The sequence below is a fragment of the Bubalus kerabau genome, chromosome 3 (genome assembly GCF_029407905.1).
Source record: "Bubalus kerabau isolate K-KA32 ecotype Philippines breed swamp buffalo chromosome 3, PCC_UOA_SB_1v2, whole genome shotgun sequence".
Classification (NCBI taxonomy): Eukaryota; Metazoa; Chordata; class Mammalia; order Artiodactyla; family Bovidae; genus Bubalus; species Bubalus kerabau.
The window spans coordinates 23478092-23497475 of record NC_073626.1 but is presented as its reverse complement, the minus strand read 5'-3'; the positions used below and the strand labels follow the sequence as shown (position 1 = coordinate 23497475).

The window sequence follows — 19384 nt, the reverse complement described above, 5'->3', positions numbered from 1 at the left end:
AACTCCGGGAGTTGGTGATGGACAGGGAGGCCTGGTGTGCTGCGATTCATGGGGTCACAAAGAGTCAGACACGACTGAGCGACTGATCTTATCTGATCTTCTAAAGAAATCCCAGGACTGATCTCCTTTAGAATGGACTGGTTGGATCTCCTTGCAGTCCAAGGGACTCTCAAGAGTCTTCTCCAACACCACAGTTCAAAAGCATCAATTCTTCGGTGCTCAGCCTTCTTCACAGTCCAACTCTCATATCCATACATGACCACTGGAAAAACCATAGCCTTGACTAGATGGACCTTTGTTGGCTAAGTAATGTCTCTGCTTTTGAATATGCTATCTAGGTTGGTCATAACTTTCCTTCCAAGGAGTAAGCGTGTTTTAATTTCATGGCTGCAGTCACCATCTGCAGTGATTTTGGAGCCCAAAAAAATAAAGTCTGACACTGTTTTCCCTGTTTCCCCATCTATTTCCCAAGAAGTGATGGGACCGGATGCCATGATCTTCGTTTTATGAATGTTGAGTTTTAGGCCAACTTTTTCACTCTCCACTTAGTTCCTCTTCACTTTCTGCCATAAGGGTGGTGTCATCTGCATATCTGAGGTTATTGATATTTCTCCTGGCAATCTTGATGCCAGCTTGTGTTTCTTCCAGCCCAGTGTTTCTCATGATGTACTCTGCATATAAGTTAAATAAGCAGGGTGACAATATACAGCCTTGACGTACTTCTTTTCCTATTTGGAACCAGTCTGTTGTTCCATGTCCAGTTCTAACTGTTGCTTCCTGACCTGCATACAGGTTTCTCAAGAGGCAGGTCAGGTGGTCTGGTATTTCCATCTCTTTCAGAATATTCCACACTTTATTGTCATCAAAGGCTTTGTCATAGTCAATAAAGCAGAAACAGATGTTTTTCTGTCAAAGCATCAGGATCTAACAAATGAAAGACATGATTAATATATTCTGCCTGGGAGTTGAGACCTCAGGGGTTTAGTCTTTGCTTTGCTCAACTGTTGAGACCCTGGCAACCCTGCAGAAGCCTGCAGGCCAAGTGGCATCAGTTGATGGGTGCAAGTCTCGTCTGGAGGACAGGCTGGTGGGGCCCTGAACACTTAGAGTCCTGGGAGAACAGCTCTTGTCTACCTGTCCTCCAGGCTGCATGCTTCCTCCAGGCCCTGTCCCCTGCATTCAGGGGCTGTTCTCTTTGTTCTGGAAAGTATGGTAAAAGTGCATGCCCGGGGTGGAGGGGGGGTGCGGTTCCAGGGAAGGCCTGCCATCAGGGAAGGCCTAAGCATCATGATGCTTACTCCTGCCTACATGTAGACCCCAAACCTCTCCTTGTTTTCACTCATACCAAAGCTCTTTGAAGTTCTCTCTATTCTTTTTTTTTAAAAACTCTGTTTCCCTTTCCAACATACATGTCTCCTGTAACACACACACACACACAGACACACACACACACGCACACACACACACACATACACTGTGACCCACCATAGCGGCTTGGATAGGTATAGGGAAGGCTGTAGACTAGAGAAGTCAAACTTGTCCAAAAAAAGAATAAAGAATATCCTCTCAATGAAAGCACATCAAGCAGCTTACCTTTAGTTCTCCCTGGAGTCCTTGTCTTTCCCCAGCAACCTCCTGAGTGCCCCCTTTACCTCCTTGTTCCTCAGGCTGTATATGAGGGGATTAAGTAAAGGAGTGCCCACTGCATAGAAGAGACCAAAGAACTTGCCTCTCTTCTGGGCATAGGGATTTTTGGGCTGGAAGTAGACAGCAATGACTAAACTGTAGAAGAGGGTGATCACAATGAGATGGGAAGAGCAGGTCCCCAGAGCCTTCCTCCATGCTACGGCCGAGTTAATCCTCAGCACTGCCCGGGCAACGGCACCGTAAGAGATAAGGATGAGGGTAAGTGGCATGACCAGGAAGATGAAACTGGACACAGCTAACTGGATTTCATTGTAGGTGGTGTCTCCACAGGACAGTTGAATTAGAGAAGGGACCTCACACACAAAGTCATCTATCTGCCGATGTGGGCAGAAGGGCAGGCAGAGGGTTGGTGGTGTCTGGACTACGGATTGGACCAGACCCATTATCCAGGCCATGGCCGCCAGCTGCCAGCACAGGCGGGGGTGGATGATGGTGGCATAGTGGAGGGGCTGGCAGACAGCCACATAGCGGTCAAAGGCCATCACGGTCAGGAGGACACACTCTGTGGTCCCCAGGAACAGGAAGATGAAGAGCTGGACAGAGCAGCCAAGGAAGCTGATGGTCTTCCTTGGGCCCCAGAGGTGGACCAGCATCTGTGGGACACAGCTTGTGGTGAAGCAGAGGTCCAGGAAGGAGAGGTTGGAGAGGAAGAAGTACCTCGGGGAGTGGAGCCTGGGGTCCAGCATGGACAGCAGGATGATGAGTGTGTTGCCCACCAGAGTCAGGAGGTAAGAGATCGAGACAACCACGAAGAGGATTCTTTCAAGCCCTGGGTGTTCAGAGAAGCCCAGAAGGGGGAAATCCACTGGGAAGCTGTGGTTGACCATGGCCTGTTCTTGTCCAGACCTAGAGGGATGAGGGCTGTCTGAGCTGTGTGTTCCCACCTGTCTTATAATAACTCACCCTGGGTGCTTGTCAGGTCATACCAGGCGGGCGTTTCTCTTCTGTCGTCACTCACTCAGCCTCTTTCCCAGAACATCACCATCCAGCAGCTCCTTCTCTTCTCCTGCTCCTCCTGGTCAAATGTGGTCCAGTGAGAGTGAGGAAGCTGTGAATGTGCAGAAGACAGATGGAGACTTACACTGGTATCTCAGACTTACTGAGTGAAGGCAAAAGAAACTGATGTGAAATATGGAATAATTAATTAGTTTTCCTTAATTCACCAATCATTTATTGAATGTCTATTTTGTTCTGAGGACTGTGGTAGTTTTCGGTATTCCCTTATGTCAGAAATCATTACCAAAGGAATCATTTTTACTGAGTTTCCTTCCTGAGAGTATCTATGCAGTACTTCCTACTTTGGATGATAAATTTTCTGGATCACTCATGTTTTATCCACTTTACTTTCATTTGTAGGAGAGCCACCAGAGGCAGAATGTATGAATTAAGGACATTTCTTCTCTGTGTGAAGTGACCCCACTACAGAGATATTAACTAGGTTATCTTGTCCCATGAAAAAATTGTGATTGGGACTTCCCTGGTGGTCCAGTGGCTACGACTCCGAGCTCCCAATACAGGGGGCTAGGGTTCGATCCCTGATCAGGGAACAAGATCCCACATACATATCAGACTTGGCACAGACAAATAAATATTTAAAAAAACTGTGATTTATTAAACTAAGTACAAGAGTGTTTTCTATAACTAAAAAACCTGAGGACTTCCCTGGTGGTCAGTGGCTAAGATTTCGAGCTCCTAATGCAGGAGGCCCAGGTTCGATCTCTGGTCAGGAAATTAGATTCCACATGTCACAACTAAAGATCCCACGTGCCACACTAAGACCTCATGCATCCAAATAAATAAATTTTTTTTTTTATAAAGCCCTAAGCTCAACTTAACATTACATGCATGTCACAAAATAAGACCAAACAGGCTGCCAGTTGTCTTCCTTTGGAAGTAGAAACATCTATACTAATTGGACCTTGAAATAAGGAAGATGATGTAATTAAAAAAATACTTTCCCTTTCAGATAAGATTACATCAAAAGCAAAATATGTTGAGTTGCTATTGAGATATTTAAGTAGAACATAGAATTTGTTGAATGCTTTCTTAATTCTACTCAGTATTTGAGATTTTAAAACTTTCTATATCCAACTCTGAAACTTGCAGAAAATTTCCAAGTCTAAAAATTCTTGTTTATTCTTGATCAATGAATTGTTAGTATTTGCCACTTTTAAATCATTCTATCTTTTCTTTATATACACAGTTATATTTATTCAGAGCTATTGGTGAGTACGTTGCATACATAATGATTCTTCACACCTTTATATGTTAACATGTAGTTTCTAATCAAAAGGAAATTCTTTTATGTAAACACAGTACAGCTACTCAATATAGAAAATCCACCGTTGGCAAAACATTGACTATAGCTCATACTCATAATTTTGCTAATAATGTTTTTTATAGCAAATTTCCCCATAAAAGATCTGGTGCCTATCACTTATGTGTGACCTTGGTCGTATAGTAGCCTTTCCTTAGCTACTGAAATGAAAAAGTCTTCAGGTATAAGGTGATGGGTTCAAGTCTCACCAGAAGAAGTAGAGGTTGGTGTACAGCTGGCCTCATGCAGTAGTTCCAAAGGGAGGAAAGGCATAGAAAATGTTGAGATCGCCAAGAAATTGAAGGCAAATAAAGCAAAGATGATGGGTGTGTGGGAGAAGGAAGTCTGAACAGTAAGGAGGATTCTGGGCAAGTAAGTCAAGAAAACATCCTGGAGAAGGTGACCCAAATCTTTGCTGTGAAAGACAGTTTGGGTCACAGGTGAGCTCACAAACAATCCTAAAGGAAATCAGTCCTGAATATTCATTGGAAGGACTGATGCTGAAGCTGAAACTCCAATACTTTAGCCACCTGATGTGAAGAACTGACACATTGGAAAAGACCCTGATGCCAGGAAAGATTGAAGGCAGGAGGAGAAGGGGATGACAGAAGATGAGATGGTTGGATGGTATCACCGACTGGATGGACCTGAGTTTGAGTAAGCTCTAGGAGTTGGTGATGGACAGGGAAGCCTGGCGTGCTGCAGTCAATGGGATTTCAAAGAGTTGGACATGACTGAGTGACTGGACTGAACTGAGCCCACAGATGGTTGCGAGATGTGGAACCACTCTGGCAGTCAAGGGGCAGAATTGGGGGTCTTCTGAGAAGAGACAATCGTAGGAAGCCATTCAGGGGATGTGGTGGCAAGCATGTGCTTTGATGGCAGAAAATGTCCCAGAAGCTTTTGGAATGGGATAGGCTTCCGTGTTGGCTCAGTGGTAAAGAATCTGTCTGCCAGTGCAGGGGATGCAGGAGATGTGTGTCTGACCCTTGCGTTGGGAAGATCCCCTGGAGGAGGAAATGGCAGCCCACTGCAGTATTCTTGCCTGGAAGATTCCAGAGGAGCCTGGCAGGCTACAGTCCATGGGGTCACCAAAGAGTCAACACAGCTTTGCTACTAAACAACAACAACAAAGCATCTCTTCATCACAAAGTCGCCATTTTGTGTTAGAAGCTGCATTTCATCCCCTTTTTGTTAGGACTCCTTTTTGTCTTCTTCTCCAGTTCTTCTTCCATCATTACTTTCCCTTTGAGGATAAGATTTGTTCCCTTTAATAACTTTTTTTTTTTTTTGTAGCTTGTGGGATATTAGTTCCCTGACCAGGCATTGAATCCATGCAGTGAAAATGTGGAGCCCTAACCACTGCACCACCAGGGAATTCCCAACAATTTGAGTAATAAAGAGTGTATAAAATATATCTATAGGTTTTACAGGATAATAAAATGAACACATGGCATACCTGCCCCCGACTCCAATTTAAGAGCAGAACAAATGTTACCCGTAGCTCTGGGTACCTCTCTGATCACATCTGATCACAAAGAGACATCTTCTCTTTGCCCTTTAGGAAATAATCAGTATTCGGCTTATTTTAAATTTCTTTTGAACTTTATAGTGATCCTATTGCTTGTATCTCAGCAATTACCCACCAAATTTTATTTATCCATCAGCTGTAGAATTTCCCATATTCTTATTTTCTTGGCAATGTGTTTCCTTACTCTCTATGTTATTTCTGGATATCTTCAGGTTCTATCTTCCTTTGACTCTCCGTTCCTTCTTTTTGTCTGTCTTTCATAACAGGTCTTTTCCTCATCCTCTTTCTCTAGGTTCTTCTTTTCTCTTACACCAAGAAAGGCAAACACTACTTCTAGTTCCCATTGATTCCAATATTCATGTGCATGTTTAATCTTTTATCGGTCACCGAAGAGTCAATCATTTCTAAAAGCTACAAGGTCATGAGATGCAAATTCCACATCCAGTAATGATAATCTCATATTATTTTCATAGTTATCATCTCTTGAGTGTTTCCTAAGCACCAGGCACTATGTTAAAAAAAATTCTCAATATCTGTATTTCACAAAAACCATGAAAAAACTTGTTGATACTATCCCTCATTTATAGAAGAAACAGCCTCAGAAAGGATGAGTAAGTCACCCAAGATTATCCAGCTAGTAAGTGCCAGGGCCAGATTTCTAGACCCTGTTTCATTCATAATATTAATGACGATATATAGTAATGGATGGGCTATAGGAGAAGAATAAATATGTGACTTACCCACAATCAAGTCAGTCTCCTCATTGCCTTGCTGCCAGAGCATCCCCAGGATATGGAGCTTTGGACTGGTTCGAGCCTTCACTTGATCCTCATGCTGAAAACTAAAAGCAAATTATGAGAAATACTATATCCTTGAAATTGATTAAAGCTCAGATTTTAGGTAAGGGTAATGATTGCTATGGGTTCCTTCCCCAGTCACTTTGCAAAGCACATCACAGTAGATTGCTCTTTATGACAACTTCAAGAGATGGGCACAATTATTATCTTCTTTTTTGGACACAGAAATGAGAACGAACAGAGGATGAACCACTTGTTCTGAAAGTGTAGCTAGCAAGCACCACCGCTGAGATTTGAACCCAGGGTGGTGGCTGAGGAGGTCATGTAATAACCACATCCCACCATCACTTTGCTGAGCATGTGAGGCCAGAGGCAACCTTTTACTGTGGAGCTTTTTGATAACAAGTTCTCCTCCTCAATCCAGGAAGTTAACTTCTCTTTTAGTGGTACTGGAGGTAGAAAGGGAAGAGTGGTGAGGTGATGAAGGGAGTGATCCCAGGACTCTTATCCCGTGGAGAGAAACACCTCCTCAATTCTGCCAAGACTGGGGGCCTCGCAATTCACAGCTAATTAGCGACTGCCACTAATCATGGTTAAGAAAAGACAGGAGGATCTAGAGTAAATGTGCCAGAAACATTGCTCCCTTTGGTAAATAGAAAGGTCTCCCTCTGCTCCCCTGTGTCACAGGGGGGTACAAGGGTATTGTTTTCTTTTTACTACCACCTCCTGAGTGTCATGGGCTTCCCTCAGTGGTAAAGAGTCTGCCTGCCAGTGCAAGAGCTGCAGGGGATGCGGGTTAAATCTCTGGGTCGGGAAAATCCCCTGGAGAAGGAAATGACAACCTGCTCCAGTATTCTTGCCTGGAAAATCCCATGGACGGAGGAGCCTGGTGGGACACAGGCCATGGGGTGACAAAAGAGTTGGACACGACTTAGCAACCAAACAGCAACAAGAACAAGGGGAACAACAACATGCCTACTTAAAGACTATTTCACAGCCTCCCTTTCAATTTCATGTGGTTGTAAGATGCTAGGCAATAGGATGTAGGAGAAATCTCTTCTGGCCATTTCATGGAGCCTTTTAAAAAATACCACTGAAGCTCTCTGTTCCTGGAATAATGATGTAATGGCTGGAGCACTAGATACCATTTTGGACCACAACAATGTGGACCGTGTCCTAAAAATAGCAGAGCTCAAAGGAAGGGGGTCCTGAGTTGCTTTTTTTTGAACAGAACTACCACATTGGCTCTGAATCTTCTACTTCTGAATTTTGAAGCCACTTATATCTTTACGAAGCCAAATATTTTTAGGTATCTGTTAATAATAACAGAGCTTAATCCTAAGTGAAATCTCCAGCTGACAGAAGAAAGTAGTAAGCTTGAGGATAGTTAAAGAGCTTGCATAAAAGTAGGAAGCAGAGTCTGAATTTATTCTAGGAAGGCCTGAGAGCTGCAAAGTGGATGTGGGCCACTGGCCCACAGGCCATCCCACACCTCCTAGTGTATTAACTACTCCGGGTATTTTGTCCATTTAGTCAATTTTCACACGTTGCCATCAGACTAAGATCGTGGCTCAGTGATAGTTTTGAGTTGTATATATATATATATACATTACATATATTTGGTTTATTTGATTAGATTTGACCAAAAATCTAACCAAAGATTAGATTTGACCTCTGATTTTAGCTAATATTAAATTCTCTTGATTTCAGATAATATTATAGAGTATATTATTGATTTTTCCAAGTTTGGGATTATGTAAAATATTAGTGGATGTTGCATGTTTGGGAGTAGGGAAGGCACAGGATCATGACAATTAACCTACTATCAGTTCAGTTCAGTCACTTAGTCCTGTCCAACTCTTTGCGACGCCATGAACCGCAGCACGCCAGGCCTCCCTGTCCATCACCAACTCCTGGAGCTTACGCAAACCCATGTCCATTGAGTCGGTGATGCCATCCAACCATTTCATCCTCTGTCTTTCCCTTTTCCTCCTGCCCTCAGTCTTTCCCAGCATCAGGGTCTTTTCCAATGAGTCAGCTCTTCGCATGAGGTGGCCAAAGTATTGGAGTTTCAGTTTCAACATCAGTCCTTCCAATGAACACTCAGGACTGATCTCCTTTAGGATGGACTGGTTGGATCTCCTCACAGTCTGAGGGACTCTCAAGAGTCTTCTCCAGCACCACAGTTCAAAAGCATCAAATTTTCAGCACTCAGCTTTCTTTATAGTCCAACCCTCACATCCATACATGACTACTGGAAAAACCATAGCTTTGAGTAGATGGACCTTTGTTGGCAAAGTAATGTCTCTGCTTTTTAATATGCTGTCTAGGTTGGTTATAACTTTCCTTCCAAGGGGTAAGTGTCTTTTAATTTCATGGCTGCAGTCACCATCTGCAGTGATTTTGGAGCCCAAGAAAAGAAAGTCAGCTGCCGTTTCCACTGTTTCCCCATCTATTTGCCATAAAGTGATGGGACTGGATGTCATGATCTTTGCTTTCTGAATGTTGAGCTTTAAGCCAACTTTTTCACTCTCCTCTTTCACTTTCATCAAGAGGCTTTTTAGTTCCTCTTCACTTTCTGCCATAAGGGTGGTGCATATCTGAGGTTCTTGATATTTCTCCCTGCAATCTTGATTCCAGCTTGTGTTTCTTCCAGCCCAGCATTTCGAATGATGTATTCTGCATATAAGTTAAATAAGCAGAGTGACAATATGCAGCCTTGACAGACTCCTTTTCCGATTTGGAACCAGTCTGTTGTTCCATGTCCAGTTCTAACTGTTGCTCCCTGACCTGCATACAGATTTCTCAAGAGGCAGGTCAGGTGGTCTGCTATTCCCATCTCTTTCAGAATTTTCCACAGTTTATTGTGATCCACACAGTCAAAGGCTTTGGCATTGTCAATAAAGCAGAAATAGATGTTTTTCTGGAACTCTCTTGCTTTTTTGAAGATCCAGCAGATGTTGGCAATTTGGTCTCTGGTACCTCTGCCTTTTCTAAAACCAGCTTGAAATCTGGAAGTTCATGGTTCGTGTATTGCTGAAGCCTGGCTTGGAGAATTTTGAGCATTACTTTATCAGCGTGTGGGATGACTTACTATAGTGCTAGCTTTTCATGGCCATCTGCTCAGCAGCAAGTGATTGAGCACAGAAACTGGTCCCCATCAGTGCATGGTCCATAGCTTGTAGTCAGTTCTAGCTTGAGCCAGTGACGGCATAAAAAAGATACATACCCCTTCCTACACCCCTTTCTCTGTTCCCTCCTCTCTTTTGCTATTGAATAGGTAATACATACACTGGAGGCCGAGAAATGGAGTATTGCCTGCGGTATCAGAAAACAGTCACAGTCATCAGCGATTGCAGCACAGGTGAGCTGGTGAGCCCTGAGGGAACTCAGGATGAGAAAACACAGGATACTGGCCCCAGAGAGCTGAGACGCATATCAAAGGGAGGATTTCAAAGAGCCCAGACTCTTACATCTTCCCATTGGTAGAAAAGCACTAAATTCCTTAAGACACCTAGTTTTCTTTTACTAATTATTTCTAGTACCTGCCTTTTGTTGCAAAACTCCTATATATCCTAGCTTCCACTTCACCTTCTTGAAGCAGTTTTCTCAGTGTTACTTGAGATGCTGCTCTGGAGCTCAAATTTGTTGGCCTGTCCTCTGAAGAAAACACAACTCTTAACTTTTAGGTTAAGATCATGGCATCCGGTCCCACCACTTCATGGCAAATAGATGGGGAAACAGAGTCAGATTTTATTTTTTTGGGCTCCAAAATCACTGCAGATGGTGATTGCAGCCATGAAATTAAAAGACGCTTACTCCTTGGAAGGAAAGTTATGACCAACCTAGATAGCATATTAAAAAGCAGAGGCATTACTTTACCAACAAAGGTCCGTCTAGTCAAGGCTATGGTTTTTCCCGTGGTCATGTATGGATGTGAGAGTTGGACTGTGAAGAAGGCTGAGCACCGAAGAATTGATGCTTTTGAACTGTGGTGTTGGAGAACTCTTGAGAGTCCCTTGGACTGCAAGGAGATCCAACCAGTCCATCCTAAAGGAGATCAGTTCTGGGTGTTCATTGGAAAGACTGATGTTGAAACTGAAACTCCAATACTTTGGCCACCTCATGCGAAGAGCTGACTCATTGGAAAAGACCCTGATGCTGGGAAAGATTGAGGGCAGGAGGAGAAGGGGACAACAGAGGATAAGGTGGTTGGATGGTATCACCAACTCAATGGACATGGGTTTGGGTAAGCTCCGGGAGTTGGTGATGGACAGAGAGGCCTGGCGTGCTGCGATACATGGGGTTGCAAAGAATCGGACACGACTGAGCGACTGAACTGAACTGAACTTTTAGGTGGTGAATATATTTTTTTAGTCGACAATACAAAACTAAAAACAGTAACAGTACAAGGCAAATAATAAGTAAATCTCCCTCCCATTCTAGTTCTTTAGGCAATACAGTTTGTTTCCTCTCAGAGATATTGCATGTATGCATATTTCAGCATATGTGTGTATAGATTTTTCTTTTTTAAATATCAGAAAATTATACATTTTGTAACTTGATTCTTTCAGTTAATTCCTCTCTATACACTTTCATTTATTTAATTCCTTGTTGATAAATGTTGTTTCCATTTTTTGGATGACAAGTAATACCACATGAATATGCTTGTATTGATACATATCTTATTTCATGCATATATGAGTATACTGATAGAATAAATTCCTAAAGTGAAATTGCTGGGTTTAGGATAGATAGATGAAAAAAAAGAATTGGTTATAGCTTTGGTACCACAAAAGAATTATGTAACATATATAAGCTCTAAAATGTAATTGTGTCATAATCAACACTTATGGTTTCTACATTTTTATGACAGCTTGATGACACATTATATATGGTCTTAAACACTAATTGTTGTTTTGCTTGTATTTATTTTCCTTTAGAACATTTATGCTTTAGGTTATAACATTATTTTATTTTTAATTGACTGAATATGTGTTTTCTCTTAATTAATAAGGCAACATACATTAGTTATATTCAATACATTGCTTCACCAAACATTAAGCTCCCAAAGTTAAACTTTAAACTCTAAATATGACAGGATGGGGCTTCCCTAGTAGCTTAGCTGGTAAAGAATCTGCCTGCAATGCAGGAGACCTGTGTTGGATCCCTGGGTTGGGAAGATCCCCTGGAGAAGGAAATGGCAACCCACTCCAGTATTCTTGCCTGCAGAATCCCCATGGACAGAGGAGCCTGGCGGGCTATTGTCTATGGGGTCACCAAGAGTCAGACATGACAGCACAGTACAGCATATGACAGGATGAGCTATCAGAGGGTTCTCAAATGTCTTATTCGCTGTTGAAAATCTTGAAGTGACCCCTTTCAACATGTAGATTGGGCTTCATTTATTTAGAAAACAAATATACTCTGAATTTCAAAGTAGCTTATCTCTTTCTCTGCCTCTCTGTGTACTTCTGCTTGTTTTGAAGAGTTATGAAGAGTAGCATACCCTCTGTAGTCTCCTTGGCCTTGTTTTCTTTCGCTCAGCTGGTATGTGGCATGTCCATCCATATTGTTGCTTGCAGGTATAATTCAACCATGTGTATTGCTGATGCTGGTCTACAGTTTAGTTATCTATGTCCCTATTACTGAAAGGTATTTGGGTTGTTTTAGTTTGGCATGTCCATTTTTCATTTTGACAAATATTTTCCAAATGGTCATTCTTTGAGATTAGACAGACTTGCCCTACAGCCATTATTAACTAAGAATTCACATATGCATTTTGATTGAGTTTGGTTGGCATTTCTTTTTATTTATTTATGGCTATCTGAGTCTTCCTTGCTGCATGGACTTATCTCTAGTTTCTGCGAGTGGGGACTTCTCTCTTAGTTGCAGTACACGGGCTTCTCATTGCAGTGGCTTCTCTTGTTGCAGAACAGAGGCTATAGGGCCAGCAGGCTTTGGTAGTTGTGGCATATAGGCCCAGTACCTGTGTCTCCCGGGCTCTAGAGCACAGGTTCAATAGTTGTGGCGAACGGGCTTAGCTGCTCCGCAGCATGTGGAATCTTCTCGGACCAGGGATTGAACCATGTCTCCTGCATTGGCAGGCACATTCTTCATCACTGAGTCACCAGAGAAGCCTTCTGATTGGAATTTCTGAAGCAATATTCCTGATCTCAAGGCAGTTTTACAAACTGTTTCATGAGTGTTTTGAAAGAGATGGGAAAGAGGCTTCTGCTCCAAGGAGTCCCAGTAGGGACAGTGACATGCAATAGACCACCTGGTCAGCTAGGGCCAAGCTGGGAGGCTATGGATGTCAGAGACATTTGTTTTAAAACCTGCCAAAGTTTCCACAGCATGATCTTTGAACTTTGCTAGTTTTCTGAACTTGTTAGAGGGGCAAAGGAAAAAAGATCTTATTGCCTCTGAAAAAGTGTATTGTGACACAGAGGGAAAAAAACAAGTCAGATGGACACTGTGGTGAGAAGCAAGGAGGAGTCAGTTCCCAAGAAGAACCTATAGACAGCAAGGGACACCAGGGTGTTTGGGACAGCCCCTCCCCCAGATTTAGGCTAGGAGGGAATTTCATGTAAGAAGGGAGGAGGGCAAAGAGAGATCAGAGTCCAGATTTGTTAGTCTCGTTCCTCTCGAAAGGACTGAATTTCTCGGAATCCGGATCCTATCTGGGGAGGAAATCACTTGAACTAGTTTTTCCTGGGAAAATCTGTGGCTTGCCCTAGAGTAACTCAAGGCTGTAAAATCCCCAGCTCCAGCAGGCAGCTTTTCTACCACTCTGGGGAATTGCCTCGCAGTGCTCTTTTATTACTCACAGTCCTGGGAGGGCAGCTCTGTCCCACGGTGCAGTATTCCTCCAGGCTCTGAGTCCTGCACTCGCCACTGCTCTTTGTTTACCTCTGCCCAGGCAGGGGCTGCCACCTGCATCCAAAGGCTCCTTGCATCCTCTGCTTTCCTTTTTCTATTTAGTCCCTCAACTCGTACTTTTCCTGTAATAAAAAGGTATGCAAGGGCATATACTCCCCGCCCTTCTTTCCACTGAAGCACAACGTGAGAAGATGAGGACTGTAGAAATAGAGGTTTGCATTTGAACCCTTACTTGTTGTTGTTTAGTATCTCAATTGTGTTCTACTCTTTGCGACCCTATGGACGGTACCCGCCAGGCTCCTCTGTCCATGGGATTTCTCAGGCAAGAATACTGGAGTGGGTTGCCATTCCCTTCTCCAGGGGATCTTGTGGATCCATGGATCGAACCCATTTCTCCTTTATTGGCAGGTGAATTCTTTACTGCTGAGCCACCAGGGAAGCCTGTGGAACCCTTGCTTACCAGCTAGCACTAATATGACTGTGGGTAAGTTAGCATCCTGTTTATCCATAAAGGTACTAATACTTACTTGTCAGAATCCTAAATTACTTAATGAGGTACCATTTAATAAAACCTTGTGCAGTTCCTGTAATGTAATTGGTACTCACTAAGTGTTATTTTCCTATTAATATTCACTTACTTATTCATTCATTTATTGATTTACTCATACATTTGGCAAATACTTAGTAAGAATAGAGTGTCAGACAGCCTGGGAAGTGTTGAAGATACAAGTTAAGACTTAGCCATGACCCTTAAGAGTCTCATTGTTTACTGAGGGGGAAGGACAAGTACACCAATGACATTATTTCTAGAGAAACATGCTCTGGGAAGTTTGCTGAAGGAGTACAGAAGGACAGAAAATGGGCATGTAACCCAGCATAGGATGGAAGAGAGTCAGGTAGGTCTTCCTGGAGGGGACGCTGCTTCTGTTGTATATTCTTATAAATCCATGGTGTTGGGGGTAGAGTTAAAGGGAAAGCCATGTTCAATGATCTGGTGGTGGAAAGCCTGGCATGTTCAAAAATACACAGGGAATTCAGGACCCCGTGCATGGAAAGAAGTGGCTAGACCTACAGATCTGCAGCTCAGGGTGGGGCTGTGGATACAGATGTGAAGGGTGTCAGCAGACAAATATCACCCCTGGGAAATATTCCTGGGATCCTCCCCCGCCCTGAGAATGTAAACATTGGCACCAAGGTGGTATAGGTGCCAATATTTACACTCCCAGGGCAGAAAGGCAAAGCAGAAAGGGTATGAAAAAAGAATGATTTAATTTAAAGCAGCTTTAACCATCTATTCTCCCACTTCTCTTTCCAATAATGATGTGGAGACCTAAGAAATTGAGGGGTGCAAATAAAATGTGAAAACTGAAAGCTGTTTCCTCAAGTCTGCTTTGTACAGCTTTTTCTTTCTCTCTCCAGGCCCAACATCCATCCTTGTCCTGCTAGAGGAGTTTCACTTTTTCTATCACTCTCAACCTGATCTGATGTTTTTTGCCTAGCCACTGATGTTGTTTCAGAGTTCTCAAATCTTATTGGACAGTGGGTGCAGGGTACTCCTTTTCTACTGTGGGGGTAGCCAGAGGTCACAATCATGTTTTCTAAACAGAGAGATTCTTGGAACCTGCAGAAATATCTAAAGGGAGACAAGCAGGTCAGGGCTTTCAGTCTGTTCCATCAGATTGCATTCTTCCCTCTTCATATTCATTCTGTTTATAAAAAAGTTTGTCCACCCCACAAAGTATATTTAAATAATAATTAGTTTTACCAACTTTATTAACTATCTATTAAGATCTTCAGTTAAAAGAACATTATTTATGTTAAGCTTGTTGAAATATTGGAATGAGTTCCTGGGTCCCATTACTTGTGTAGACACTTCTGCAAAGCAAAGTTCTCTAGGTTGGAAACTCCTGAAATAAAATGGGATCATGTGAAATTTATCAGTGAATGAAGGGACAGTAAATTTTCACTGAAAACACAGTAAAGAAATTAACTTGGCTTTTTTTTTTTTTTTTTTTACAGACTTTTTACTTTGAAATTATTTGGAGCACTTTAAATACATGTTTTATTAGAAAAAAATGGGTTTTATGGAGATGTCCTGAGACTTTCAGAGAGAGCAGGGATTAACTTGAAATGTTAGGAGATCAGAGTGATCAAGAAAATCCTCTGAGCATGCACAGTTTATGTTCTCTCTCTCTTTTTTAAAAAAATTGTTCATTTACTTGGCTGTGCCAGGTCATAGCTGCAGCAGGTGGGATGGCATGGGAATCCTTAGTGGAGGCATGTGGGATACATTTCCCTGACCAGGTTGAATCCAGGTCCCCTGGATTGGGAGCTTGGAGTCCTAGTCACTGGACCACCAGGAAAGTCCCCTCTCTTTTTGTCCCCAATCGAAATTTGAAGATCCAGCGGGTAAACAGCTCCTTAGGCATTTCTGAGGTCATGTTAGTGAGGGTCCAGGGGTAAGGGTGAGAAAATAGAGGCACTGTGGTGCGACAAGAATATGTGGTTGTTTTGCATGTGGAAGGTGGGAGTCAGTGTTTGATTGTTGGGTTCAGATTGTTCTCAAGTAGTGGATTTGGTTTCCAGGTTCTCAGACCTGAGCATGAGAAGAATGCTAGAAAACTCAAGACCCAGGAATCTAAAGTTCTTTGTAAAGGACATTTATAAACAAAGTTTTCTGAGTCTGGAAGACACTTAGGAATTCTCTCCAATCATCATTTTGTAGACCAGAAAGCCAAAGAGACTTGCCCAGGTTAATTGAGTGTCAGCCCTGGGACTGAAACTCATGGCTCTTCTCAGTCCAGGATTATTTATGTGTTTTCTCCAGGTCAGCTTCACACATTCTGCTAGGCTAGGGTTATCAGGCTGCTTCTGGTCACATCATCCATGGCAACTCTCATGGTCCTCTCCCGGGCACCTCTGTTCTCAGGAAGTTCTCTGACTAATGGCAGGGGGGCTCTTAAAAGCTAAGGGGAGGACCACAAGTGTTAAAGGTCTTTAAGCTAGTGAAGGTCAGAGCTGCGGGCTAGGAAGTCAAAAGTCAGGATTGGGAGTGGTGGGTTGTAAATCAGGGGAAAATTCTCAACAGAGAGAGACCATCCCATGTTTGGAACAGGGAGGACAAATGGATTGACTGTGGGGCCAAGTGCCTAATCATAAGGTACTTTTGTTTACTGACTCCCCAGTAGCAAAAGTGAAAGTAACTTGAGAAGGTTTGATAACAAAGGGTAGAGAAAAACTTGAAAACCACAGCACCTTGAAAACCAGGCAGGGGATTTCCAATTTAGCTGCTCATATAAACTGGAGGCGAGGTCCTTTGCTCTGTCTTCTGATTCTGCTCCTCTGATTGCAGACATGGCCACTGTCGTCGATGTGAGTTGGGATTTGATACTGAGGGTGGAGAAAGGGAGAGGACCTCTGAGTCATGGGAGAGAATCGGGAATGGATGAGGGACAGTGCTGGGAGGTGAAGGGGGGTGCTGCTGGAAAGGCATCTGGAAGGGGAGGAGATAGGCATTGTTACTTACTGAATGTGAAGAAAGTTTCCATGAAGAGAACCAGGTCGCTTGGCTCCTGAGTTCTCTTGCATTGAGACCTTGCCCTGGTCACACTTAGGGGTACGTGGTAGGAAGTGGGAGTGGGCTTTGTGCTCAGCAGGGCTGGCAAGGCTTGAAACTATGGGAATATTTTCTCGATCCTTTTCTCTCTTATCCTGTTTAGGCCTCCAGGGCTCTTAAACTTGAGCTTTCTTCTTTTACCAAAAGAGAGGTCTACAGAATTCATTTATTCTAAGTTGTTAATGCCTGTGTAAGACTATATGCTCTACAAAAGGAACTTGGAATGAGGCTAATGCTTAGCATAGAAGCGTGTGAATTCAGTGAAGAAATGTCTGTGGCATCTAGTTTGGGAAGATATTTTGAATGAAGCCTGAAAGAGGTCCTCCAAGACTTTCAGGTGATAGCACAGGAGTGAGATTCCCTGTGTTCATATTATTGAAATAAGACTCAGATGTAGTCTCTACTTTCTGTGAGGGTTATCAGGGTTATCTGTGAGTGGGACCCTGATTCAATTAAAGGAGGGATCATATTCTACAACAGGTGGATATAAGAACACAGGAAACAGATGAACAGGTGATATTGAACATAGCTTCACTACAATGTGTGAGTTATTATTTAAAGCATTAAGAAAGAAACTAACAATACAGAAAAGATGTGTCATAAACAGAATTTCCTTCTAAAGAAGTCATAGTCACAGAGGACAGCCATATGAGTATTCCATTAGGCTGTCAAGTTTTGGGAATTCTGTTTGAGAGCTGTTTTTCAAATCTGGTGTACATCTTTGGATGCTTTCTAGGTGTATTTAGTTTTTGACATTTGACAACATTTATCTGGAGAGGAGACAGGTTAAAAAAGATAGGAAATTATCAATAACATTTTGCAATGGATAAGAGGACAAAGGGATAAAACTGGTTTTCTTGCATTATAACCTGGAAATTTCAAAAACAAGTTTCAAACAAGCAAGGGACACAGCTTGCTGTAAAGGATCTGGAGGACCAGATAGGCAGAGAGGGGTGGGAGCGATGGAGGAGGGGGTACAAAGGGTATAGATGAGTGCAGGCATAGGCAACTCTCTCTTGGCCACTTTTGTCCAGGTGACTGTCCATTCTGAGAAATGGAGACCGATGACCTTCCCTGCCCATCCGGGAGACAGAGTGAATAAGATTAAGGAACATGTGCGCTCTAAGACCAGGGTTCCCGTGCAGGACCAGGTCCTCCAGCTGGGCTCGAAGATCCTAAAGCCGCAGAGAACTCTGTCATCGTATGGCATCGACAAGGAGACGACCATCCACCTCACCCTGAAGGTGGTAAAGCCCAGTGATGAGGAGTTACCCTTGGTTTTGGTGGAGCCTGGTGATGGGGGGCAGAGGCATGAGCTCCAGGTGCGAAGGTCCAGCTTAGTGACCCAGGTGAAGGAGATGATCAAGATGAAGACCGCTATACCCCCTAAGAAGCAGATTGTGAACTGCAATGGAAAGAAACTGGAAGATGGGAAGATCATGGGAGATTATGGCATCAAAAAGGGCCATTTACTCTTCCTGACATATCCCTGCATTGGCGGGTGATAACCCTGCAGATGGAGTGATAGCAGAAACTAAAGAGCTCATTTCCTTTTACTTCTTACTCACTAATCACACCCTCTGAAAATCTCCCAAAATTAATGTGAAAGATAAATAGAAAGAGGAGATTTAGGTTGGGCTGGTGAAGAATGTTGTAGAACATTTCTAATTCATTGATTCTTTCATTCTCACATGATTGAATAATTGCAAAATTGCATATAATACATTATATGTTGATATGTTAGAATATATTGGAATTTGAACACCTCTTAGAGGTAACATTCGAAGCCAGCTTACAGTTTAATCCTGAATTGGTTCTGACTCATAGAAAAACTCCTATTTCCTTTTCCAATCAACAAAAGTACATTTTAGGTTGTGATTCATGTTCTTCTAATTACTGTTTGCATCTATTTTTAGTGCAGTGCTTCTTCTGTCATATCACTCAAAAATTGTTGAGCTACATTTACTTTCTACTTATAGAGAATAGTGAAATGCTTTATTAATGAACTATTTACTGTGATGATTCCAATCTTATTAATAAATAATTTAGAAATTCAATCAAACGACTTCCCCTTGCCTTATTTAAAGCTATTTGTTATGAAGTGAAACTTGGCACCATGCCCCTTTCTACTCTGTTTCTCACACTCTTATTAAACCATTCTTATTTCTGGGGATGCTGGTGGTCATGGCAAGATATTCATGGTGGGATCTAGAGATTTTATGCTTCTAGTGGGGGCTCCTTGGGAGTAGATGTACTTTAGGTGGGAACAGATTTTCAGAAAATTGAGTGATTGTGGAGCAGTCTCTGTCCTGACTGCCTAGGGCTCTAGCAGGTCTTCTCTGGGTTGGATGGGGGCTGAGGATTGGTTTCTGGGTTGACCCCAACATTCTGCCCACATTCTGGCTAGTGGAGTGTTCCCCTCTCTGCTTCCTCCATCTCTCTCCCTTCCTTTACTCCTATGTCTCACAACCTTAGGTCTCCTTCCCAATCACCTATATGTTTTTCTTGCAGCCTGAAACATGTCCACCCTCTTC

The 19384-nt window shown here is 42.8% G+C and overlaps 2 protein-coding genes across 4 annotated transcripts; one reads left to right on the top strand and one right to left on the bottom strand.

Moving 5' to 3' along the window:
• Positions 1 to 1595: 1595 nt before the first annotated feature.
• LOC129645661 (olfactory receptor 2H1-like) lies at positions 1596 to 17639 on the bottom strand. 2 transcript variants are annotated; one of them, XM_055570973.1, is made up of 4 exons: positions 16761 to 17639; positions 16490 to 16624; positions 6296 to 6396; positions 1596 to 2806 (listed from the first exon to the last, which is right to left on the bottom strand). In XM_055570973.1, exon 4 carries the CDS (start codon positions 2532 to 2534, stop codon positions 1596 to 1598), a length of 939 nt encoding a protein of 312 aa, XP_055426948.1. In that variant the 5' UTR covers positions 2535 to 2806; positions 6296 to 6396; positions 16490 to 16624; positions 16761 to 17639. The 2 variants fall into 2 exon arrangements, 1 of the variants encoding a protein (XP_055426948.1); XR_008711465.1 differs by lacking the exons at positions 1596 to 2806; positions 6296 to 6396 and adding an exon at positions 15016 to 15141.
• LOC129645662 (ubiquitin D-like) lies at positions 2212 to 18902 on the top strand. 2 transcript variants are annotated; one of them, XM_055570975.1, is made up of 3 exons: positions 2212 to 2435; positions 13643 to 13718; positions 17885 to 18902. In XM_055570975.1, the coding sequence occupies exon 3, from the start codon at positions 17915 to 17917 to the stop codon at positions 18353 to 18355; it is 441 nt and encodes a 146-aa protein (XP_055426950.1). In that variant the 5' UTR covers positions 2212 to 2435; positions 13643 to 13718; positions 17885 to 17914; the 3' UTR covers positions 18356 to 18902. The 2 variants fall into 2 exon arrangements, with proteins under 2 accessions (XP_055426950.1, XP_055426949.1); XM_055570974.1 differs by lacking the exons at positions 2212 to 2435; positions 13643 to 13718 and adding an exon at positions 16473 to 16606.
• The last annotated feature ends 482 nt before the right edge of the window (positions 18903 to 19384 follow it).

Coding starts and splice junctions, on each gene's coding strand:
- LOC129645661 (XM_055570973.1), bottom strand. CDS start 2,534: ATGGTCAACCACAGCTTCCCAGTGGATTTCCCCCTTCTGGGCTTCTCT.